General features: G+C 46.3%; 1 protein-coding gene across 14 annotated transcripts in view; it reads left to right on the top strand.

Annotated features, from left to right (window-relative positions):
- Positions 1–25,160, top strand: part of si:ch211-285f17.1 (sickle tail protein homolog) — a 79,889-nt gene that overhangs the window by 48,122 nt on the left and 6,607 nt on the right. For 9 of the 14 annotated variants that reach the window (XM_062379806.1, XM_062379803.1, XM_062379799.1 and 6 more), the window contains 14 exons: positions 4,557–4,734; positions 8,296–8,494; positions 9,539–9,632; positions 14,507–15,348; positions 16,554–16,658; positions 17,117–17,166; positions 19,260–19,399; positions 19,570–19,745; positions 21,717–21,847; positions 22,320–22,467; positions 23,232–23,896; positions 23,995–24,290; positions 24,588–24,743; positions 25,008–25,130. In XM_062379806.1, coding sequence (XP_062235790.1) covers positions 4,557–4,734; positions 8,296–8,494; positions 9,539–9,632; positions 14,507–15,348; positions 16,554–16,658; positions 17,117–17,166; positions 19,260–19,399; positions 19,570–19,745; positions 21,717–21,847; positions 22,320–22,467; positions 23,232–23,896; positions 23,995–24,290; positions 24,588–24,743; positions 25,008–25,130 — 3,303 coding nt within the window. Of the gene's footprint in view, positions 1–4,556; positions 4,735–5,608; positions 5,717–8,295; positions 8,495–9,538; positions 9,633–14,506; positions 15,349–16,553; positions 16,659–17,116; positions 17,167–19,259; positions 19,400–19,569; positions 19,746–21,716; positions 21,848–22,319; positions 22,468–23,231; positions 23,897–23,994; positions 24,291–24,587; positions 24,744–25,007; positions 25,131–25,160 lie in introns of those variants that run through there. The other 5 variants (XM_062379802.1, XM_062379801.1, XM_062379798.1 and 2 more) reach the window with 4 other exon arrangements.

The raw sequence follows: 25,160 nt of genomic DNA, 5'->3' as shown, positions 1-25,160 counted from the left end.
ACTAGAAAACCTCTATATACCCTTTTATATATATAGCTTCAGGACTTTGACCTCAGTATACTGTTAAACCTGTTACTGTTTCATCCCTCCTCAAGCACAATAAAGACAACATTACAGCTGGACTCGTGCCTCGAGTATTAATGCATCTGTCCACGGCTTCTTGGTTTGACACATCTCTATAATCTGTGCAGCCAAAAGGTGAAACTGGTCATTGGATTGCAGAGAAATCAGGAGAATGCCTCCTTTTCTTTTAAAGGCGAAAGCCTGGCTATGCTCTAAGAAAGCCATTATAACCCCCCGCTGAGTATATAACAAATTAGGCATCAATCAGTGGGCTTTGCGGAGGCTGGCAACATGTGTGGTACACGGTGCTCTGGCAGCTTTAAGGGGCTTCGTCTATACTTACGTCTCGAACGAGTTACGCAGCAGGGTCCTGATGGGAGCTGCCTTTTACTTTACTTTGCTGTAATCGCCGGGTTCTGCATGTCGACCTGTCCCTCCGCGGCTGCACGATATTACGCAATCTACTCTGCTTTGTGAAATCATGTGACATTGTCCTCTCAGCCTGAAAACGGCCGACGTGAGGCGACGGTGACATGAACCCGGACTGTGCACGTTACGCTCCTGAGGTGCAGGAGGTCGGCATCGTAAGAAAACGCTCTGCACTGGTGATCACATGTTCCTGCACTGATGTGTAAAATGTTAAATGTTACATTGTGGGACTACAGACACGCACGCACACAAAAGAAAAACGTTTTCTTTCTGATGACAACATACTGTGTGTCAGGCCACTGTTGCATAAATGTTTTTCAGGATGTCCTGGGCCCTCAGGTCAGATTTTCTGGAACAATGGCCTGACTCAGTCATGCACGCACTCTGTGTCTCTTTGTATCCCTCTTTGTCTCTCTCTCACACACACACGCACACACACAGACTCACACACACTTGAACTTTCATCTTAGATCTATTTTCTCTCCAAGCACGGCCATTTTGCCTAATCATCCCTTGTCCACATTGCACTAGACTGGACATCTCTTTCCTGTAAAGTTCCTGAAAGCTCGCTTCACGACAATTTGAAATGTGGTGACGCACACACACCACGGTGCCTGTGTGAGTTTCAAGGCCTGAGGAGAAGGTTCTCTAGGACATGAGCAATAGAAGAGGCAATGTCCTTTGACTTATTTCGAGACCTGCTCCAACAAATGGATAAACCCCTAGTTTATTTTATTGCATCAAATTAATAATAAAAAACAGACATACTGGAAAAATGCTCACTTGAACATACATCAGGGTGAGGGTGACAGAGACCATCATGTACTTCTCGTGTATTTTCATTTGTATATTTTTGGCCCATGTCCCATCCACTAACATGGAGGAGTTAATGAGCTGTACTGCAGTCAGCCACCAGTGTGCGATCAAGATGGTTTGGCTTCACTTTCACGCAGCCGTCACGTCGTCCATCTATGTAGAGTCTTTCTCTCATCCAGAGTAGCAGACTACCTCTTTATTTCCCTGTCTCTTCTATTATAGGAGTTTGACAGATGTTTTGCAGTAGCGGAGGTATGTGCCTTTCCAGTCTAGACGTGTTCCTTCCCATCGGGCTCTTCACACGACTTTATAACCTGTCATATTCCCGTGTATGAGCTAATGTCAGTGTCTCAGTTTCACATTCATCACAGCTGTCAGAGCTGATGTGGTGTACAGAGGGAGCCGCTGCTGGAAAAGCAGAATTGCAGGTCTCGACTGAAGGGGGGGGGGGGTGGAATGCACTGTAGGTGTGAGCGGGCCGACGAAAGGTTTCATGATGCTTATCAGCGGTCGCCCTGCGGTTTTCACATCTGGGCCCGAAAGGAGGAAGTGGTTAGCGGGGACAGGAAGTGGCTTTTTCAGAACGATCACATCCAGACGCTGCTGTCAGAAGGATGAGGCAGCGGGGGAGACGGAGGAGTTCATCTGGACTAAACTGTTGACCTTTTGGAGGGGACATCTCATTTGTCAGAAGGGGACCGGTGTGGAGTGGTTTAAGTTAATTACCCCCCTTCTTTCCACCGGGGAGGCAGAAGGTCTCATTTGCAATTTCCTCCTCTTTTATATGTCACTGCCTCCAACGGAACCATCTCTTCTCCCCAGTGCAGGTCGTCTCTCCCTCTCACTTTGTGTCCACGGTGTCAAGTTCTCCTGCAGATCTGGAATGAATTGGAAAGTGACGGTTTTAATCGGTGCACAAAAACAAAAAAGTTGTGCAATTTTCAGAAGCAGAAATGACACCATTTTACTCCCATGATTCAAATGTGAGATCATGAGTAATAAATGTCATACTTTCTTAAATCAATAAACTCTTCTGTGCCGCTATGCTCTGTTATGACAAGTAGCTGAAGGCAGTTCCTTTTGTAACTGACAGCGGTTTAATAACCACATTACTTATTCTTGCTTCGGTCTTACACAACATCTCAACTGTCATTAGGTGCTCAGGCTCTTTGGAGGGGTTGTTTATTCATAATTTTATGAGAATCTATAGTTTGGATGGATTGATAATGCTCAGCGATTAGTTGAGGTGTTTTTGTGCATAAATATGAAAAAAGGGAAATGTTTGTATTATAAACTCTAGAAGAAGATGAGAGCAGCATGTGCAGTATGACCCTTTTTGGCCCCGGGAAGTTCAGATGTCACAGGTGAGGACATCTATGTGGGCTTCAGTTTTAAAGGCAGCTGCTGCGTCCTCTTCAACCCGTTTTGGGATTCCAGAAAATACCGGATTACACCGCCAGCACCACTCTGACATACTTACTACCCACAGGTGAAGCAGGAAGGCGATATGATTCAGCATTCCCCAGGGTGACACAGAACCATATGAGAAGATAGAGCCGCAGTGTGTGGGAGAGGTGTGCATGTGTGTGTCTGTCTGTGTGTGTGTGTGTGTGTGTGTGTGTGTGTGTGTGTGTGTGTGTGTGGACCCACCACCACTGAATATGCTCATCAATCATTCAGAGTTGGGATTCAATTTCCAAACACACATGTCTGGTCTCAGGTGACGCGTCAACTCCGCGTGACCCCTCCTGTTTTAAAAAGGTGACAATGTTTTAACAGTAATGCCGGAGTTGAGTGATGGCTCAGCACTTTTCTCCCCCCCCTCCCCCCCGCCCGCTGTGTCAGGTTGCCGTAAAGGTGCATCACATAAACGCTCGCACACTATGACTCAGCAAATGTCACAAAGGGACGAAGATTGAAAACGCTGTATTATGAAGATAAAGCAGCCTCATTACATTAATGATGGCAATTCGTGTTATTGTAGGAATTTATTAAGCGGTGGGGTCTCTGTGATTCTCACATCAGGAGTCGTTAAACTCAAATACACTTTTATAAGAGTGTTAAGTAGTTTTAAATTATACTTTTCTCCGTCTCTTAAACACTTTGCATCTACGCTCTTTCTTTCTTCCCTCTGTCGTGCGTCTGCTGTTATAGATGATTTGTTTCCTTGGTCTCCTTCTCCCATCAGTCTCTGCAGGCCATGCTCTCCTCCCTTCACTCTGAGCTTGACATTCAGAGGTACTTGATGAAAATCCAATTGCCCCACAGAGTTAGTCAGCTTTTTTTTTATATCTTATCTGCATCGTTCCATCGTGTGTGTGTGTGTGTTGTTGTTGTTTTTGCATCCTCTCTAACATTTTGCCGTGTGACTATTTCCCCAGCCCCTGTGCCCCTATGTCTCAGTCTGTGCCTGCTGGAGCGTACTTTGCTACCAGGCTAAACCAGTTCTTGCTTTTGAAAACTCCCTCAAATGTCAACCACACTTAATAAACTACGCTTCAATTCTTTATTCCTGCGCGAGCGTGGGAGAGAGAGAGCGGCAGCGTGTGCATGCAGGTGTGTTGATGATAACCTGGCGGACTTGGCCTTGCAGCTCCAGCGAGAGAAGAAGAGCATGTCATGAAGAGCATTCAACAAAGAGTTCTATGTTCGCTGCCCCCCCCCCCCCCCCCCAGCTACAGCGCCACAGAACAGCTCTATGATCTGTGCAGCCCCGTCACACATCCTCTGAGTGTGGCTGTGGCCTGAGGATGCCACGTCACGCAGATCCGATTACTGAGGAGACCTTAAAAATCATCATGAGTCAATTCACGATCTTTAATCAGAGGTTATTTCATCTTCATCTTCTTCTTTTAGGACTCATCGTCTGTCGCACACTGATTGAATTAAAAGCACATACACGCTTCCCCTCCAGAGTTCAGTGCATGTCTGAGTGCAGTGTAGCGTGGAGGAGCATGTATCAGGAAAATACAATATTAACTCTCCTGTGCACATGTGGATGTTGTGTCACAGTCAAGCTCAAAGCACTTTTTTTCTCACTTGTCAAAGAATGCGTGTGATACTTGACAGTGTCAGACTCTGAGCCGTTATCTAACTTCACCAGAAGCTTCTCATCTTTTAAGAGACTCAATTTGAATTTGTACCCCTACTTGTGTGGTTGTACAGAATATGAAACTCATGCATGAATTTAACACCTTGCCGTGTCCGTGGTCTCACCCTTTACGTGTGTTGTCTCTCTCCACCTCCAGAGCAGAAGCCCGAAGCACGGCCCCGGCGACCAGGTTGACCACCTCTCCTTGGCCTCCCTGGAGTCACTGGACGCCATGTCAGAGAGCGACGCGCCAACCGGCTTCACCCGCGGCAGCCGAGTTCGTGCCAGCCTGCCCGTGGTGCGGTCCACGAACCAGACGAGGGACCGCTCACTAGGTAATCTGTTTCCTGCTTAAAATCCCCCTAATGTCAAGATGTATCCACAGAGACTCTTCTCGTTGTCTGCTAAGAGTCTATTTGAGAATGAAAGCTCTTCAGGTGGAAGGAAACTTCCACGATGTCACACTTTCACACTCTCTCCCTCCTCTTCTCCATCCCTGCTCTCTCCACCTCAGCTCACAGCTCCGTTTTAATTAGAATTAATTTCCTCTGTAGTGAAAGATTAGGGAATCAGTCCACAATATGCCGTTGTGTTATTGACAGGATTAGAAACGGGGACGTCTTATCGAGGCGCACGGTGCATAATTTGCATCCACATGCAGAATAAGGCTGCTGCATTCGGTGGAGAGAGAGCAGAGGAGAGAGTTTCCCAAACAAACTGAGGCGCTGGTACGGGGGGGGGTGCTTCAAAGGTAGCTCACGGCTCAGCATGGCATCTGCTGCTGGATTATTTCAAAGCGTCTGCGTGGCGCGCCTTTCGACCAAAGTGAAAATGGAGGAAACAATCGGGTGTCGTTTTCCACATTCATCTGTGCCACTAGCAACCTTTTGTTTGCCTGGAGAAGCAAACCTGCAAAACACTCATAGCAAATACTTAGATTGGCAATTGCATGTTCATACACACACACACACACACACACAGACTCACACACGCTTCATCTCTCCCTCTGTCTTTCAAAAACATGAGGACAAAGCGTCAGGACAGTGGGGGGTTATGGCGTGGTGCAGGGGGGAGGAGAATAAAAGGGGCACAACTTAACTACTTTGTCCCTCCCACAGTCCTCACACACACGCACAAACACACACTCAAACACACAAACACACTGCCACACGTTTCGCAGGGTCCCAGCGGACATTTGGGGGGCTCCTTCTCGGGTCTCAGCGTCTCCAGCCTGTTAGTGCAGAAGTTGTCGCGTGGTTTTTTTCCAGAGCATCATAAGACTCCGCAGAAAACAGGAAATCCTTTAATCCCCTTAATGTAAGTATCAGATTCATTCTCGAGTGCAGAATCAAGTGTATTGTATTTCAAGCCGGGGGTTTCTTTTCCTCCCTCTGTGCTTCTTAAAAAAGTATTTCTCTGCCTCTTTCAAACTCTGCGATAATGCGAGCGGACACAGATGGATATTTGTCACGAGTGCGCCTGGTGAAAGCCGACAGGAGGGACGTGGAAAAACCGTTTTAAAAGCCCAGACGGTTCTGCAGCGCTGTGCCCATTTGGTCAGGAAGCACACTGACCATTTGCTTCCCATGCTGAGTGAAACCAGGCGCTCAGGAATGTAACACGATTCTTTGTTAGAACCGAGCTCAAGTCAAACAAAAAAAAGGATTCATCTTTGTGTTGTGTTGTGAGATCAGTGCCGCTGCGTCATCAAACTCCCGGTTTTGCGCCGGTTCCAAACATCTGGATGCGAAGCGGCCGATTGTTAACGTGACAGCTCTCGGGGGAAAGATGAAGTTAGTCTGGGAATGGGCACTTTGTTAACTTATTACAGTCCAGGAACCCCCACAGACCAGAGCGATGGATCGACTCAGCAATTTTATTTCCTGACTTTGCCCCTCGCTCCGTCTCGCTCTGCCTTGTGGAGCATGTAGGATCTTGTCTTATATTTCACCAACATCTGGTAGCTTTTAGTGGCTCGCTCCTTTTATGGGGTTACACCAAGTAGAACCATACCTCCTCTCCGGAAAGCCGGCTATTTTCACTGCAAAAAGAAAAACGTCTCTGAAATGACATGAAATGATTTATGTGCATCAAACTCAGGAAAAGTTCATATTTGATATAAACATAATTAGAAGTAGTAGAAACCGTTTTTATGTTACTTCTGTTCTGTAATTCCTTCAGATAAACCCAGATGCAAATCAGTACCATGCTGTCTGAAGAGATGAGTCAGCGTTTAGAAATAGAAAAGAGTTTTGTTTTTCTCTCATTTCCCTGGCAGTGTTGACCCAAGTGCAGAGTGGGCGTGTCCGTGAATTTGTGGGAGAGACATCTGTTTTTGTAAAGCACAGTACAGAAGCCACACCCAGGGTTCAGAGGTTCAGCCTTTGGTCTTTTTGATGCACAACTTGTTCTGTTCCACCCCGAGCACGCAGCCCTGCTCCTGCCTCCCTGTGCTTCCCCAGCGTACTTTTTTTAAAGTATGAAATCCTTTGTGTTTTTCTTCCTGGAATTGAACACACGATGCTGACAAAACACAAAAAAGCTACAAACAAGACTGAGGTGGTGAACTTAGCACCGAACCTTCTGTTTTTGCAAGTATGCAAATGGCAACCATATGCCACAGAAACTTGTTCTTCCTGTTAGATGTTTTCTTTCTGACTCAATCGAGGGTAAACATTCGTTCTGGAGCCCAGTTCAAAAGTCTAAAGAAAGATTCTTTAACCCCCTAATGGTGACTTCAGCCGCTCACATTCACAGAATCTGAATAAAGGGTGAATGTGTTTTGTCGTCTGCTCGGGTTTGATTGTGTAAGTCGTTCACCAGTGAGAAAATGCAAACATTATTGCAATCATGCAGCCGTGTGGTAACAAGAGCTCTCTGTGTTTGCACAGAAAAGGCAGATTTTCACTGAGATCCAGTAGGTGATTTGGTTGGGGCTGGGGGGGGGGGGGGGGGGTCGGGGGATGCTGTCCCCTTTAAGCCAAAATGACCCAAATAACCCCTTTATAACCTGCTAATCCTGCCCTTGCTCCTCCCCCCCTCCTCTATAAGAAATAGTGCTGCGTGATCAGTTAGAGAATTTCTGTACGAAGGTGAGCTTCCCGCCATTGATGCCGTTAACTTTATCGCAGGATCCGCAGTTTATTTTTAAAACTTAAAACCAAATGGCATCAAAAAAGAACAGCTCTCTTTGCAACACTTTCTCCCTCTCTCTCTCTCTCTCTCTCTCTCTCTCTCTCTCTCTCTCTCTCTCCCTCTCTCTCTCTCTCTCTCTCTCTCCCACACAAACACACTGACCGTCCCCTCACCGTCAGGTTGACCATCTGCAGCACCGGAACAAATCCTACCCATGTCTGTGACTGTTAAAATTGCCATAACGATTTTACCATCTTTGGAAGGCAGGCAGGATTCTGCTTAAACTCACTAGATATTCTTGACTTTCTTTGTGTCCCTGGTAAAAATGTAATCAGCTACTGCTTAGATCATGTGTAAGAAGTGGTTTGAGGTTCACCCAGTCTACTGTAATCAAGGCCTTTTGTTTGATCTGCTCAGTTTTGACATTGTTTTCTCACATTAATCCTACGAGATCAAAAATGGATTGAAAAAGGTCCAGAATCAGATTTTGGCCACTTCCTTCCGATCAGCGTCTGAGAAAACCCCTCTTACTTTGTCCAGCAGCTGAAGGGTAAAAAGTCCTGCTGTGGTTTATAAATAGAAGGTATTTACTGGTAAGTAGCCGGGTGAAGTCGAAAAAACAATGAGCTTACAAAAACAGAAGAGAGCAACAAAACAGTGTGTCACCTCTACAAAAATCCCTGTACCTGTCTATTGTGTCTGAGTCATGAAATGTGTTTACTTCTTGCTAATGATCCTGTTCCCCGGCCCTCTGTGTGTAGGTGTGCTGTACCTGCAGTACGGAGACGAGACCAAACAGTTCCGGATGCCCAACGAGGTGACCAGCATCGACACAGTCCGAGCTCTGTTCGTCAGTGCCTTCCCGCAGCAGCTCAACATGAAGATGCTGGAGTCGCCCAGCGTGGCGGTCTACGTCAAAGACGACATGAGGAACATGTACTACGAGCTCAGCGATGTCAGGTGAGCTCATGTGTTTGTGTGGTAAATATAGAGACATACAACTATAGGGTATTCAAGAGACATTTGTTGAGTTTTCTAAGTTCAGGACATCCAAGCTCCCTAGTTTAACTCTTCCTCCGTTTCCCTTCCCTGAGCACTTCCTGTCTAAAATCCCCCCCCCCCCCCCCCTGCACAGGAAGTGTCACTGGCCAGGAAAGCGTCTCACTTCCTTTTTTCCCCTCGGTGTTAAAAGTTAATAGGAAAGAAAGTTATATGTAGAGGAAGCCCTGCAGCAAAATGTCTCCGACATATCCGAGCAGACTGCAGAGCGCTCCTGAGAGACTCAGGAGTCCTCTCCCCTCTGGTGGAAGTTTGACTCTGGAAAGTTTGAGCTTTGTCATATTGAGGCACAAAGTGTAGTTTACAAATATTATGCATTGTGTTGCATCCTTTACGAACACCCTACCCCCCTCACACACACACACACACACACACACACACACACACACACACACACACACACACACACACACACACACACACACACACACTCTAGCTCTTTGCTTTTCTTCTTTCTTGTACCTCCCTGGTTTGGTATTCACCTGCATGTCTTATCAGTGTGAGCAGACTCTACTCGCAGACGCCGCACACAGCCATTTGTAAAAAAAACAAGCCATTATTACAATTCAAGACTTTGCCCCTTTGCCTCCAGAGTTCCTGCTCTAGTGCAATGTGTACTCTGTGACTAGTGCTTTATCAGGGCTGTAAAAAATTGTCTCGTGATCCCTCGAGGCAAGTGCAGGTGTCCAGGGTGCAGCACTGCACTGAGAGAGCGTGGAGCTGCGAAAGAAAGATGGGATCTCAGTTTGTGGAGCTGCGACACGTGTTTATGTAGTTTGTGAATTTTGAGGAAATGTCACGTAACAGAGGAATGACGGAGCCTCCGTCGGGCTACGTGCCCCTGGCTGGGCTGCTGAGGAGTTCAGGGCTGAGGCAGGGCCGCCCATACTCCGACGGCGATACCTGGGCTTTATTCTTACCACGGGCCACCTCTTCTCCTTACAGGAACCTCTCGGACCACTCCTGCCTGAAGGTCTACCACAAAGACCCAGCACAGGCGTTCAGCCACGGGCCGCGACCTGCCAACGGCGATGCCAGGGTGAGTACTGAACTGTGACAGCCGCCAACACGGCAGTGAAAATGATTATCTTGTTAACAGCAGCAGCTGCAGGGACCTGTTGCAGATAGAGGTAGTTACCCCGGCCTCCAATTCTCCTTGTCCTCACATCCTGTTTGCAGTTGAGGGAAGGAATGTCCCCCTGCCTCTTGTTAATCTATTTAGAGGGGGGTCTCATATTGTTCTCCCAGGGGCCGGTGAGTCGGCCTCGCCTGTATGCTCTGCTGCAGCTCGCTTAAGGGACAATTCTCCCGACAATTTCTCTTGTTCAGTCTTCCCCTAATATGAGCTCTAATCTCTTTGTTCTGATTCCGGTCCGTGTTTGTTTCCTGCTGATGTAATGAAACAAAAGCCCTCCCCCCCCCCAAAAAAAAAGCCCTTTCCTCGAACGTTCCTCCTCAAATCTGCTTCGCTAATCCACGCGACCCTTTATCCAACCCGCTGCTCCTCTCCGCCTGCTGCGGATTTCCAGGAGGCGGCGCAGTGCTTTTGTTAAATGCAAATTAAATTACATTGACCTCAGCTATAATCTCCCATCACCACAGACTGTACATGTCATATACAAGTGTGAAATGGAGTTGATAAATCTGAAAGGGGAGGATGAGCCATCTGTTGTTCAAGGAGTCTGGGCTCAGATAGTGAAGTGCTGCAGAGACACTGGTTTTCTGCTGCCTCTTGTGCAAACATGGTGGAATCCAGGTTTGAAGTAGAAAAACCCTGAAGAAGGTTGTTGTCATTAGTTCTGTCACTGTTTAACCCAGCAGCCATTGACACACTTGCGAGGGGAGGGGCGTGGCTGTGGGGTGTGGAAGGCCGGGTAGTGAATGACAGGAGAGAGAGAGTCAGATTATAAACTTAAAAAGTAATAATTTGTCTTGAATGCATCTTAACTGCAAATGGAAAGAGAAGACTTAAGAGTTTCAGTATGTGCTTTAACGTTTGTCTGTTTCTTGTTTCATTTAAACATCAAACTGGTGAATTTCTAACCAACCTGCCTGCTAGTTTAGAACATGGGGAAATACAAGTTTAACCATAAGTGGCCTGACAATAACAAGTACTCACGGTGGTTTGCTCTTGTTGAAAGTCTCTCAAGCTCGGGACAATGGGGATCGAGGTGGTGGAGTCGGAAATGTGTTGTTTACTTGGAGGAAGGATATTTTCTTGTGTGTTTCCACCGCAAGTTTGGTCTTAAACCTCATTTCAATCATTATTAAACACAGATAATTGTACTTGTTGGTGGCTGTAGACACTTTCCTGACTAACTCTTAACACACAGACACACAAAGACAGAGCAGACTCTTGTTGTGGGCAGCGTCTCTGTATTTGGCATTTGTAGATCTTTCCTTGGACTGGATATAGTTGTGTTTTTGGTGTATTTCTGTATTTCCCTCTGCGGCGACCTCACTTAATAATAAAATAGAAATCCTGGCTCCCAGAGCAAAAGGGCAGACATCACAAACTAATGAGCTGTACACCTGTTCAAACAACCTGGGGCTTGGGGGGCGGGGGGGTGCAGGGGTTGAGGTTATCCGGGTGTACTTCAGATCTGCTGAGTCTCCCTCTTGTCTTGCAGGAATGCCAGGGCCTCAGATCAGATTCAAAGCTCTGTTATTGATTAAAGCTTTCTGGTCAAATAGAGCCGTCTGTGGTTATGAAAACAACCGTGAGTAACAGACATCAGGTGGACACATGCACACCATCACTGACACTTAACTCAATAAGGAGAACGAGCTTCAGACTGTCAGAATAAAGTGTGTTTCTTTTATTGTAAAGCATCTTTTGTTGTGTTTCATTTGAAATATTGATCCGTGATTATACAAGGGACTGAGCCCAAAGCAGTTCTCTGTATTCATAGTCAATAGAGACTTTGTGAAGTGATGTTTTCTACACAGACCTGCGGGAGATATTTAGTAAACAGAAGATCAGTTATTGACGTTTGCGCAATCAATCACATTTTTGTGTTTATCCCAAGAGGGAAAGTTAAACGTCTTCAATCAGCGTCTTCGTCAATCCTCCTCTTCATCACATCACATTCGTACAACCAGCTCTTTGAGTGTTGGCACCACAGCTTCTCTTTATCTGTTGAGCTTGGCTGCATCTGAAGCTCTGCTGTCCACCCCCCCCCCCCCCCCCTTATCTTAAATCAGTTTAGAAAGCTTCTCCTCATCTGTAACTTTTTCGTGCTCCTCCTCCCAGACCCACTGCCTCTCATTACGGAAAACTTACGAGCTGCTGGCAACAAGAGAGCGAGGTCTTTAAAAAGCCCACCAGTCAAATTCAAACCAAATGTGCTCAACGCGGCCTCTTGATTCCCTGACACGGTCGCTCGTGTGTTTATTTTTCAAGCCCTCACTCCCCTGTTTTGTCTCAAAGCGCTGACTTGTGAACGCTGTACAGACTACATCTGTGTGTTTTAGGGATATTTTAGGAATGGCCGGTGTTTTAAAGGTGAAACATCTGGTCGGGATCGACCGGCGATGTGGAACAAAGGGTTTCTTATGAGGCTGGGGCTGGAATCGACCAAGCACTCAGAGATGGTCCTTAGTGCTTTGGAGAATCGACCCTTAAGACGTCCACCATCTTCTTTTCAAGCAAATCATAGAGATTGTGACATTCAGTGACATTTACACATGGTCTCTTCTGAGAACATTTACGTTTACAAACCAGTAGAATAATTAGATGATTCAATTTGGATTCAGCCAATCAGCTCTATTGGCCAAACATGTATCACCTGACTACCATAGGGTCTCTTTCATGCTTGAAACAATTCGACTTGTGCGAGCAACATTAGAAGCCGGTGCAAAAAAAGAACGAGTGTGGCAGCAGTTTGGCCGTTCACTGTCAAATACTTCTTAAAATGAAGTGTTAAACTCTGGTAACAAATAATACAAATCCAAGCGACCACCTTAAACAGAAGCTTTCCAGGTAGAACCCCACTCATCTGTATCTATCCAGCTCATCCTGGGCGTTCCCAGGTCAGATTGTGGGTCTATTCTTGGATCCTGATTAGATGCTTGAACAAGGCAGCGGTCCTCCACCTCCCTCCCTCCCTTCTCCCGACGGATATTAAAGTACATTTACTTTAATATAAGTGATAAAAAAAATGGTGATTTGACTTTTCGGAAACATCGTCTACTCCTACGCAGTGAGACGTTTCTCTTTGGATAGTGAAAGTCATTAGGGTTTATGATGGCGGCTATGTGCTGCTCAGATCTCCTAATACATTTTTTGCTGCTTGGTCAGACTTGTTGCTGCCAGATTTATGGGCTGTGTGTTCTCCTGCTGCCGGCAAGTTTTTACTTTATCTCCTTTGTTATCGCAGCCAAGCCTGAGCCCTTTGTTAATGTACAATCTGAGCAGTTGTTGTTTTTCAAACACACACACACACATCTACTCATTCACACACCCACAAAAGTGTGACACCCACTTCATTGTTGTCTTCATTGTGTTAATCTGTGTCGGCACCGGGGGGAGCCGGGGCTGGAGGGGGGGGGGGAGATCATATAAAGACAGCACAGGAAAAACACAGTGTCCAAAAACGGCATCAGAACTTCCGGAAACAACTCTGCGTGGTGTTTCTACTCGTCTTTCTTCGGTGGGTGTGACTGATGAGTCACAGCTCAAGGGAACAATAGTCGGTTTGCTTGACAGGAGCCGAGGGTGAGACAGGAAGGAAGACGGATTCGATTTGGCCCTGAACGCAGCACTCCTCACGGTGTCATGGTATCCTACGCATCACATTACCACAGGTCGCACACTTCACGTCGGTGGTTATATTTAGCTCAGGTACACATTTACTTTATATTGTTGTCTGGCTTGTTCGTGGGTCCTGGTGTAGATGTTATTGTTTGTGTTTTAATGGAATATTCCAACTATTGACCTCAGCCTGAATAAGACATTCCTCAGATTTCATGGAATATTCCATTTATGGTTTACAAACGGTCTGATTATGATTCACGTCAACATTACGGTAACTCAGCAGCCACTGTGCCCACAAGTGAATATTAGATTAAATGTCACAACAGTCATATAGAATATAACAAGAACACAACTTTCCAGAGTCAGTCTGACCCCATTAACCTCACTTCCTTCTCCGTCACCTCTTCTTTGTAGCTGTAAAACTTTCACCTCCCTTTTTTGTAGTTTTACATTCTGCAGCCCGAGCTCTTGTGTTTCTCCCGACCTGGAAAGCCTCTCTGGTTAAATGAGGTCAGGGTTATTGTACGTTTAAGCCTTGAAGGGTCCTTTGTGGGGGGGCGGGGCTGAAGAGCAGTGACCCAGATCAGCCAACTGTTTAATTAAGACAGGGCCGGACAGATCCTTTTTCAAATGAACCACCTACCTCTGAAACCCGGGAGGTGCACATGAAAAGTCGTTTTCTTTTTTAAGGGCTAAAGGCCAAGTGATCCTGTGTGAAGATGAGAACATAAATAACTTCAACTCAATAAGAGCGGCAGACTTTCCAAGGCAAAGAAAGAATCTTGTGCTCGTGCAATGTGATACAGTTTGATAGAAGCCCGGAGGTGCGATACCAAGGACTCTGAGTGAAAAGCTGTGCACCCGGAGATAGTGGCCGTGCAAGTAACCACTTTCTGCTTCTGGAGGGAAACGCTGACACTCTGTTTTCTTTGAAAAGTAACAGTGTAAACCGAGTGAGATGGATGTTTTGGTTTCAAGGGCGAGTGAAGTCCAGAAATACAAGATATATACAAAATAAACAGCAGCTCAGGCGCTCTGCTTCACTGACTAATCCTCAAAGTAAGGGATTTTTATGCTGCAGTTGAAGTAGTAATTATTACAGTTTTTGTTTCTGGGAATGTGCAGTGACATGTTTATATCCTTTTGTGCTTCTGCAGATGCACAGTGATGGACAGCACCCTCTGAGACAACCCCCCATGGGTCCCCCAGGACACCATCCATTGCAGGGAGTGCTCCCCCAGAGTCCCCACTCCATGCCCTCATCCCCCTCCAGAATCCCGTTTGGCTCTCGGCCGGTCTCCCTACCCGGCAGCGCCACTATCCCGAGGGAGCGGCTGTCTAGTGCCAACCAAACGGTGCGCTCCATCTCGCCCTGTCCCAGCGCTATCCTGGAGAGACGGGACGTCAAGCCTGATGAGGACATGGGGGGGAAGAGCCACACTCTAGGCAGGGGAACCGAGGGGTTGTATGCAGATCCGTACCTGCTCCAGGAGGGACGACTGAGCTTGGCTTCTTCCCATGGACCGCACCCCAACCCTGGGATGGACAGTCCAGATCATGGAATGGGGGGATTCCACCGTGCCTCCATTCGCTCCACGAGCTCTTACAGCGGACCCAGCCCCACAGACTCTATGGATCACCCCTCACTGTACAGGCAGAAGTCAAGAAACAGCCAGCTGCCTACGTTGGGCTCCAAGACCCCTCCTCCATCGCCTCACCGAATGTCTGAGGTACGGATGATTGACATCCACGGCGGGCCACCTCATGGTATTCCTCCTCACGGGGTTCCTCCTCACGGTGTTCCTCCTCATGGGGTTCCTCCTCACGGGGTTCTTCCTCATGGGGTTCCCATCGAGCGGAGCTCACCGGTGCGTCATTCCTTCAGGAAGGAGGAAGTAGCAGGGACCAAGCCGCGGAACAACATGGCCTCACCTGTGGTGGCGGACATCCCGGGTCACCTCCAGGGGCCCATTCCACCTGTTGTTGAACATCAGACACGGTAAGCTTCAGGGGACTGGGCATGGTATAGATTACTGACTTGTTGGATTGTTCAGATTAGGATTTAGAAGTTGCATGGGAGCATGGACTAACTCCGCATCCCAGTTTCACCCTAACAACGTCCCTGACACTGACTCCTTTACATCATCCATGACTGAAGACGAGAACGCAGCCTCACACACGTACAGCCGACAGTTTGGTTTGTGTCTACAACCAGATCAGATATCTGACCGTTGTTTTCCGTTTCTCACTTTAAACCCTGAAACCTCATAGTGTCAATTATTATAGAACGAATAAACCCAAACAGTGAAACAGGATCGTATCTGAAGGACCCATTAACCCACAGTATATTATTCTGTTACTCTGCGATTATTGCACTCAAAACAATCCTTCTGTCGAGTCTATTCAGTTTGGATAATCCAGAACTCCTCTCAGTACCTGGATGAGGTTTGTCTTCTCTGACTGAGAGCACATAAACATAGAGAGAGAGAGAGAGAGAAAGGGTTTATATGCATATTTCCTTTGGTTATAGAAAACCAAAGGAAATATTGACCAGGTTGAAAAAGTATTTGAAATGTCCCCGATCAGTCAAACAGATCTGAAGTGGACCACCTGGGCAGCCCCCGAAACAACCGACAGACTTTTTCTTGGTAACGTGGCGAAAACAGCGAAGGAATTTGGACGAGAAAGTTCTTTCAAAAATAAACCTGCGGGGCTGCCACAGAATTTATTCATGTGAAATACGCTGATGGTAGGCATCGCTGCTTTCACATGAGGCCAGGTCAGGTCAAGTCAAGTCACTTGTATTTGTGCAGCACGTTAAATACAACAGGGGTTGAGCCAGCGTGCTTTACAGTGATGGCTTGTGTGGATAAATAGAAAAACTAGAATAACACATGTTTTATTTATCTCCTTTATCGTCAAGAATCAGAACGTTTATTTATTTTCCCACGTCTAGTTTAACCAGGGAGTCTCAGTGTAAGGTTTCCTTTGTTTGGGTTCTGCTCGGATGTGATTTAGAAACTATTCATTCGTATAATTGCTGATCAATCAAACCTGCTGTGGAAACAACTCATGAAATAACCACAAAGATAAGGATCCATTGTCCGGCCATTAAAAACTATTGATTGTTCTGTTGCAGTCGTGCCCAGTTTGACATCCAGTAGGCTTCAGTGTTGAAAGTAGAATTTTCTGATGTTTCTGCAGACAGCGAATGAAGGCTATGGAGCAACAGATTGCCAGCTTGACTGGTCTTGTTCAGCATGCACTTTTAAAGGGGCCAAACACTAGTGGCAACCAGGAGCCTCCAAGGTAAGCAATCACAGCATAGGACAGAGCGAGGCATCGGGGGAGTTTTAAAATGGGATGCCTGGCTACCCAGCCGGAGTAGGAGAGATAAAGTATCCCCTCTGTAATGGCCACATCACACACTCAGGATGAAGTAGCACCAAGTGAAGTGGGTGTGACTGATAAATGGCTCTCTGCATTTCGATCTTCCCTGGGGAGACCTGGTGTTAATGTTTGCAGCTAATCTGAAGCTTCTGAATGTGTCTGTGGCGCGTTGCACGCCCGGTTGAAGCCCGTTAACATCATTAACATCATTTTAACCTCTCTGGCTCGTCACTCTTTCACCATCACACGTGGTCGTAACGTTGTTTGCTCTCACTGACACTAACCTCTGAATGTAAAGTGTCCAAATATGCAGTTTTTCGTGTTTTTTTGTCACTCTCAAAATCCTGCTCTAATGATTTTTTTCCATCTGGCTGCAGCGAGAGACCAGCGAAGACATCATCTCCAGCCCACAGTGCACACAGCTCAGGTGAGTGCCACTCGCACAAGAGCTTAAGCACCAGAATGACTTGTGCAGACAAGCCCACGCATCAGTGTCAGTCAACAGGCTGCAATGAGCCCTGTTGGAGAGAGGGAAAACAAAGTCGGCCTTCTTTACTTGTCATCGGTACATATTTCTTCACCCCCCCTTGCCTCATACATCCAGTTTAATAGGAGTTAAGAGACGAGAGCCAGCTGAGCAAACCCCTCGAAGCACTTCTCTAAACAAGAAGCTGTTACTTCTGCAGCCTGCCGAGATGATTCAGCGATTCAGCCTGATCTGGGTTCGATTAAAAAAAAGATCCGCTACCTCCCGAGCGGAAGACACAACACAACCGTCTCTGAGTTCATCTCGTGACAGATAACATGTGGAGCGTTCACAGGGCGTCTACCTGTCATGTTGTGCTTGAGCAAATCCTCAGGGAACGTGTTCCTTGATCAACCTCTTGTTTTTCACCTTTCGCGGCCTCCTCAGTGTCACCACGCAGCGTTTTGTTCTTCTTTTGATGGACATGGTGTCCCCGAGGCCCAGACGCACAACCAGGAGCTGACACAATAACCTGTACTTCAGGTCCAGGCAGCTGTCAGTCTGTTTGTAAGGTCGAGAGAGTGATTGGTCTTTTAGGATTATGTAGACAAAGGTTTGTTCTGTCACTGCCCGAGCGACTCTGAACCTCCCCTGACCCGTTGTGCGACTCATGAGCAAAGGCACATCTTTCTCTCAAGGATCTAGTGTTTCTGAGTTTGAAGAATGGCGTTACACAGTTTAAAAGATTGGTATATTACATGTCATTTTATATATGATATATAATATATGATATATAATATATGATATATAATATAGGGCTGCACAGTATTGCCAACAATTATTATTAATGAACATAACGAAACATTTTCATAAGTAAATATCGATAATTTTCACAATTAATGTCACATTATTATTTATTTTAAGTTTAAAAACAGATATTTGCTCCTGAATGAAGGTTGTGGTTTTAAACTAATCTCAATGAGCAGAGAACAACAAAAACATGTATAGATCTGAAGTCGATCAATTCTGATTAGACAATACATGAGCATTATATATATATATGTGTATTTATATATATATATATATATTTCTCATTAAATAATATCTGACTTGCATTTGGTGTAGTTTTGGTTTTATTTTTCAATGTTTTTCAGATATCCATCTCTGAGATTTATGCCTCAAACCAACACAATGAGGCTGAAGGAAATGTCACTTGTTTTGCTCACGGCTGTGAAAGACATTTTAAAAATGTAGCAATAGTACATGTGGTCAGCCCATAAAATAGTTCCCATGAAAACCATTAAAGTTTGCTCTCAGGGCTAAGTGACAAAATGGGGAAGTATGGATTGGATTGATTTATTAACTGATATCAAATAAACCCAGATGCTCATCCTCGGTGTCATTAAAGTCAAAACTCATATTGTAGTCTCTGAATCTAGACCAAAATTAAATTTAGGATTGTTGTTGTACATTTAGGGACCCTCGCCCAAACCTCAAATATTACTCCCCTCAGTTTCCATGGTTTCAACCTCTTCTCAGTCTCCAGTGACGACTGAGATGCAGAAATCAGTTGACAGACGTTTCAGGGGTGGAGGCAATATGAGACTCCGTATATCTGCTCTTATTGTGCAGGGAAGACAACACCACAGAGAGTTCAGACAGGCGTCGTTATTACACATCAGGAGCATTAAGTGAGACCAGTGTGTCGGCAGGGGAATGTGTACACAGACATGTTCAACCTTACACAATCATCTGGAGTAGAGCCCGGCTGAGAAGTATAGGTTTAATGTATTTGGTTGTATTTGTTTTCCTCTTATTTATAGTTATCTATAATAAAGATTATTGGATCTGATTTGCAAAGTAAAGTCAGAGCATGCTGGAGTGAGGGTTTGGGTTTTGATGCTACAGTCGTTTGAAGTGTAATTTCTACTTTAGTGCAAATCAGATCTATTATGGACACGTCTCCAAAGGGTTCTCAAAGTGTCAACATGTACATATAAGTTAATTTTCACCTCTTACTTGGCTCATATTGTTTTCTTCCCCCTGTGGTCCAGGTGGTTCCCCCGTCTTGGCTCCTAAAACCAGCGCAGCTCCGTCAGACAAGCCCTCGGTTCCTCTCAAGGTCAACCTCCTGCAGTTCAGGAAGAACGTCTCTGACCTCAGGGTGCAGCTTCATCAGATGAGACAGCTGCAGGCAAGAACTCTTTCTCAGTTTGAATTCATTTTAAAAGGTGGTGATTCCTGTTCAGGTATCCACCTTTGTGCATGTATGTGAGGGACTGTGCATCTTCTGAATGACATTTTCAAAGCTACGCATGTTGGTCTGCTGCAGGATCTTATTCCCCTGTGCGTTTCCTCCTCCAGCTCCAGAACCAGGAGGCGCTGCGGATTCAGCTGAAGCGGGCCGAACAGGAGATCAGTGTTAAACTGTTTGAGGCCATGCGGCGTCTGGAGGACCCGGTCCAGAGGCAGAGATCGCTGGTGGAAGAGGACAGGCACAAGTACCTGGGACTGGAGGAATGTGTCCTCACTCAACTTGGGTGAGTCTCTTCAATGTTTACTGCTTTGCTTCCATAGCAGGCTTTGTGCTCTATCCAGGCGACAAAGAACAGAAGCGGTTGTTTGCATTCGTTACTGAAAGGTTATTTTTGTTGGTTAAACTCCTTTCGTGCGAGTCCTGGACAAGAATTAGAGCTGATTACATACACACACACCTAAGCAGCTCTTGTCAAGGTGCCTCTATTTATAGGAAATCCCCAAAAGACTTCATTTTTATCAGCTCACCTGAGCTATTCAGCCCTAAACTCTTACTGACACGCCAACGCCCTCGAATTACAGCCCACAGGTCCCTACAGGCAGAGCAGTGGCTGCAGTCTACAACAATGGACTAGACTCACAACCCTGCTCTTATTGTAATTCACTTGCAGCGTCTTGTCAACAGGGAGCGTTCATCTTATTTGGATGTTTACACGCCAGGTGGAAGAGTGTTGTCTATCTGCGTCCAGAGAGCCAATCCCTCACACACACACACGCACACCCACAGTGACATGGAACACATCTGTTAATTCAGATTGGCTAACAACATAATTTAGTCGTCACAAACACAAATGATGTACGTGATTATTTGCATGTAGAGCAGGAAGTGAGATCCAATCACATGGATCACAGGAAACACGTCCAGTATGCGATTTATCACCGGGTGTGAACAGAGCTCTTATTCCTTTTCCTAATTTAACAAAGCTCAGTTTTTATTCAATAATTACAGTACAACACATTCAAATCTAAAAAAAAAAGCGATTCTATATAAAGTGAGGGCAAGCTGGGACACCCACTCCTCCAGGGGAGGTAGTGTTTGCCTTAGATTGCCTTAACTTTAAATAGAATGATATATATAGAGGTTTGAGCCCCGCAGGTTCGATTCTGACCCAGCCCCTGACTGCACGTCTTCCCCGCTCTCTCTCCCCATTTCATGCATAAGAACATTATGTTTTAATCTGCGTCTGTTTGTTAGTTAGCATGATTATGTGAAGACAACTATATGGATTCCCAGGAAATGCTGTGAAGGGGTGGAGCCAAGAAACCTTTCGATTTTGGAGGAGGGGTGCGCTCTTTAAGCATGACCAGGCTTGCTTAATTAGATGATTATAATCCTGTAATTGCAGACTCTACTGTTAATGCAGTTCTCAGCAATTTACAGATCATTAAAAGAATATAAAGCACAGGATGATTCTTCAAACAAAAGCTTGAATACGTTGTTAGAGTGTCTGTAAATATACAATAAGGAGATGTTCTTTATCTCTATTTGTGTTTTGGAGGTTTGATAGAGTTTCCTTTGTCCTCAGCTGGAATGTCCCATCATTGTTGTTTTAACCAACAGGCCTTGACATCGCAGGACATTTAACACACGCTCTCCCTCTTGCCTTCCCCACTCCCTTCAGGGGACTTCTATAAAAAGGGTGTTTCTCGAGGGTACTTGGCCACAATGAAACACCATTTTACTCGCTCCCCTGCAATCCCACACTGCACACAATGTTATCGTTCTGCACATTTCCCCTCAGAGTAGCCAGGGTTTTCTCTGTGAGGCGGCGTGATGTGTTTTCTCTCCGTGAGGAAGTGCCTCGTCACAAATGAGCTTTCATTCAGCCTGTAAACATTTGTGGTTTCGGGAAGAGATCCAATCCAATCTCTTCGTAGCAATCTGATTCAGACAGGGAAGTGCAGAGCGCAGTGGAAAAGCATAATGTTAATCCTTGTGCATGTTTTACATATCTCGTTTTTCATTGTCCATATTCACAAATCTGCTTTCACCTTGGCCCGATCAGCATCGGTGCATGATCTTTAGGATAGATGGTTGTACCCTGCCCCCTGGTGTTTGTAAAGAGTAAATATAATGCAAAGATTTATGTAAAGTTGACCCTCTCTGTGTCGTCCTCCCCACAGGAGAAGACACTTGATTCCTCTCAAGGCTGTTTATACTTATCGTTCGTGCTTTTTTGTTTCTTTTTCTCCAGTGACCTGGAGCAGTATGTGGGCTCTCTGCAGAAGGACCCAGGAGCGACACACAGGGCTGTGACCCTGAAGGACGTGGAGGAGGGAGCAGTGACTCTGAGGAAGGTGGGAGAATCTCTGGCAGGACTCAAAGGTAAGAGGGCTGCTTGGTCATTTTCCCATCCACTAACAAGGAGGAGGCAGAATATATAACGCAACGTCTTTTCCATTTATTGTTCGGACCAATATTTTTGGGGGATATTTTCCAATATCAATATACAGAATATGAAATCTAAAATGAATACAAAGATAGAAAAAAGTAGTTGAACGGAGAACAGAGAAGGAGGTAAAGAATGAGAAGCTCACTCAACCAGTTCAGGGTTTAATGTGATGGGTGTTTCTCAGACCTACAGGCTGGACTCTTATCTTGTCTCAGGGTATGTTGTAATTTACTTCAATAAATTCACGTTTGGGAGAACCACTCCAAAGGTTGTAATTTATCCCACTGTACAGTTGTGAAGGGTCACGGTGGCTTAGCGAGCTGGTAGAAGAGGTGAATATGAATTGTTATGTCGTGACTAAATGTTATTCTGAGGATTTCTCTCTGTGTGTGCGCGTTTCCTCAGGAGAGTTCCCGGCTCTGCAGACCAGGATGCGGGCCGTGCTCCGAGTGGAGGTGGAGGCCGTCAAGTTTCTGAAGGAGGAGCCTCACAAACTGGACAGCATGCTGAAGAGAGTCAAGAGCCTGACAGACACACTCAGCGGCCTGAGGAGGTAGAGGAACAATAATCTCAAAAGCCGATTTCAGATGTGACGTTTGCTTTTCACGTATAAACAAGGCGGCAGGAGATTGTCCAGAATATTCAGGTGAGGGGTGGAGCCTGGGTAGAACATGCAGGAAGAGCCAGAGGGTTTTCAGGAAAGGTTCTCAGAAAATGTCTAGAGCAACTGACTCTGGCTTTTGCGGTCGCACATACAGCCCTTCTGGAAAATATCAGGAAAACATCCGTAGCTCAGTGCATGTCAGAAAGAGAGAGAACGGTTATGAGGGACTCGAAGATGAAATCAAAAATCTCTCTGCAGAGCCACTCACAGGGTCTGTGTTGTGGGAGATTTGATTGTACGGACAGGCCGGCCCTCATCCCGTCAGAGAGTACGCCTCGGGTGGACAGAGGAGTCTGGTGTCCAGCTCGGTTTACTTCCATCGCCTTCACTGAACCGATGAGTGAATTAATTCACTGGACACTGCAGCACCTCATTTCCATTTTAATATGTCACAGACTCCCGACCCACTCTCCACTTTTCTCTTCTGCTCTCTCAATGACTCTCTTGTCTTCTATCCCATTGATGTCTGCTCGCAAAACGAACCATTTCTGTGCAGTTTTATCAGAATTAATCAACGTTATTTGTCGTCTTTATTTGGGAGATGGGTGGATTTTCATCTGGATGAGAAATCAACGAACCATAAAATATAAAGTTTGGATGTAAAATTGATTTCTGTCGTTTTCAACATGATTTGTAATCTCTCCTCTCTGCAGACACACATCTGAAGTTTCCCAGAAGGGTCTGAATCCTTCTGCTCATGTCCCAGTGGATAACAGCCCTGCAGCATCACAGCCTCTCGCTGAATCCCCACCAGCACCAGCTCAGCCCAGCTCCCCCTCTCCTCCACTGGATCCCCAGAACTCCACCGTCAGATCCGAGGTGATGCCCTCCTCCCCGGTGGTAATCCATCATGTCCAGAGCTCCCGAGTGCTCATGCAGCAGTCCCAGCAGTCTGCAGCCCTGACCGTTCAGTCCAGTCCTCCTCTCACCCCCAGCCCCACGCGGGTCCCTAGTCCCAAAGGCCGGGAATCTCCCAGGGGTGCGTCCGTGGGTCCGCCGAGCCCCGTCCATCATAAGAAGACAAACGGGAACTCTGTGAATAATGGCACCCAGGATCTTGTCATAGAGGAGCTGCAGAGCAATAAGGAGAAGAGCAAATGCAGAGCAATGTCCATACAGGCAGCGGAGAAGGAGTGGGCGGAGAGGAGGCAGAACCTGGGTCATTACGACGGGAAAGAGTTTGAGAAGATCCTGCAGGAGGCCCAGGCCAACATGATGAAGGGCATCCCCAGCCTGGAGGTGGAGGAGAACACGGCACTGCCCCCTGCTGCCAGCGGAGAACAACCCAACACCCATAGTCCTCTAGAGTCACCTACAGGTACAGATATAAAGGATTTTACTTGACGACACAAATATGGACATTTTTAATTTCTAAATTCATGTGCGCTAATATAATTTGATTAATGTGTGTGACAGAAGAGCTCCGGTCCGAGCCTGACTCTGACAAACTGGTCAAAAAGGGGCCAGAGAAACTGCCGAAGCCCGTGTTGGAGAAACCAGCCAAGCCGGTGCTGGAGAGACTCTCCAAGAACAAGCCGGCGCCCATCGACATTGTCCCCAAGCAAGGGACCGAGAAGGCCAGCAAGTCCCCACCGCCGCCTCCTCCCAGGAAGACCTACCCCGGCTCCAACTCCGGCTCAAACTCCGGCATGACCACCACTCGCTCTGGGGAGGTGGTCTTCATCAGCAGGAAGGAGTCCGTCTCAGCTCAGGTCAGTGTGGTCAGGGGACGCCTCGTGAAATCTGGAATATGCAGCTTGTTTTTTAATAAGAAAAGAAAGAGAAAAATACAGAAGTTAAATGTTGACAATACATGCACGTTCTCCTCTAATTATAATAATAAAAGGTGATAAATGCTTTTCCCGTTGTCAGTAGGGGATTTTTCCATTTTGTCATGTTGCTTGTTGATCGAATCAATTCCCATTACAGACAAAAGCCAGGTGTCAGTGGGTTTTTTAACCAGTGGAAAAGGGGATTTAAAAATTAACAACTTATTCATTTTCTTGCAGGAGGGTGACGAGGAGGTCCCACCTCCCACTCCCCAGCCCAAGCTCACCAAGGTCCCACCAGAGACCAAGCCAAAGCCTCCTACCCCTCCGCCGGTTATAACGTCTGTCTCCAGAGACGAGGAGGATGAAGGAGACAAGATCATGGCAGAGCTCCAGGTTAGACGCACATTAACACTCAAACTCAAACACAAACACTCTCAACCAGTGGCTCTCTTAAGGTGTCCTTGATTTTGCATTGTGGGAGTGGGCTGCCTAACATTTCTTCTCATGGTGATTTCCAAATGATCTTCACTGACAGCTGCCTAAAGAGTTTTAAATATAATTTTACCAGTTGGGGTTTTAGTTTTTTTTTATGATTGTGGCCGTGGTGAAGACACTCAAACTCCCCACTCCCCCCCTTCACCTTTCTTCACTCTTCAGGTTTTCCAGATGTGCACAGTTAAGGATGTAGGGGTGAAAAATTTGGTAGAGCCCGGCACTCGAATTGAACCGCAAATCAGAGAGCTAAGACCGGGGGCCTTGTTGCCCCTCAAAGAGAAAAAGGTAAAGAACAAGTCGCCGTGCAGCCGCCCC

The sequence above is a fragment of the Platichthys flesus genome, chromosome 21 (genome assembly GCF_949316205.1).
Source record: "Platichthys flesus chromosome 21, fPlaFle2.1, whole genome shotgun sequence".
Lineage (NCBI taxonomy): Eukaryota > Metazoa > Chordata > Actinopteri > Pleuronectiformes > Pleuronectidae > Platichthys > Platichthys flesus.
Note: the sequence above shows the minus strand (reverse complement) of the source record. Positions and strands in the feature narration are given on the sequence as shown.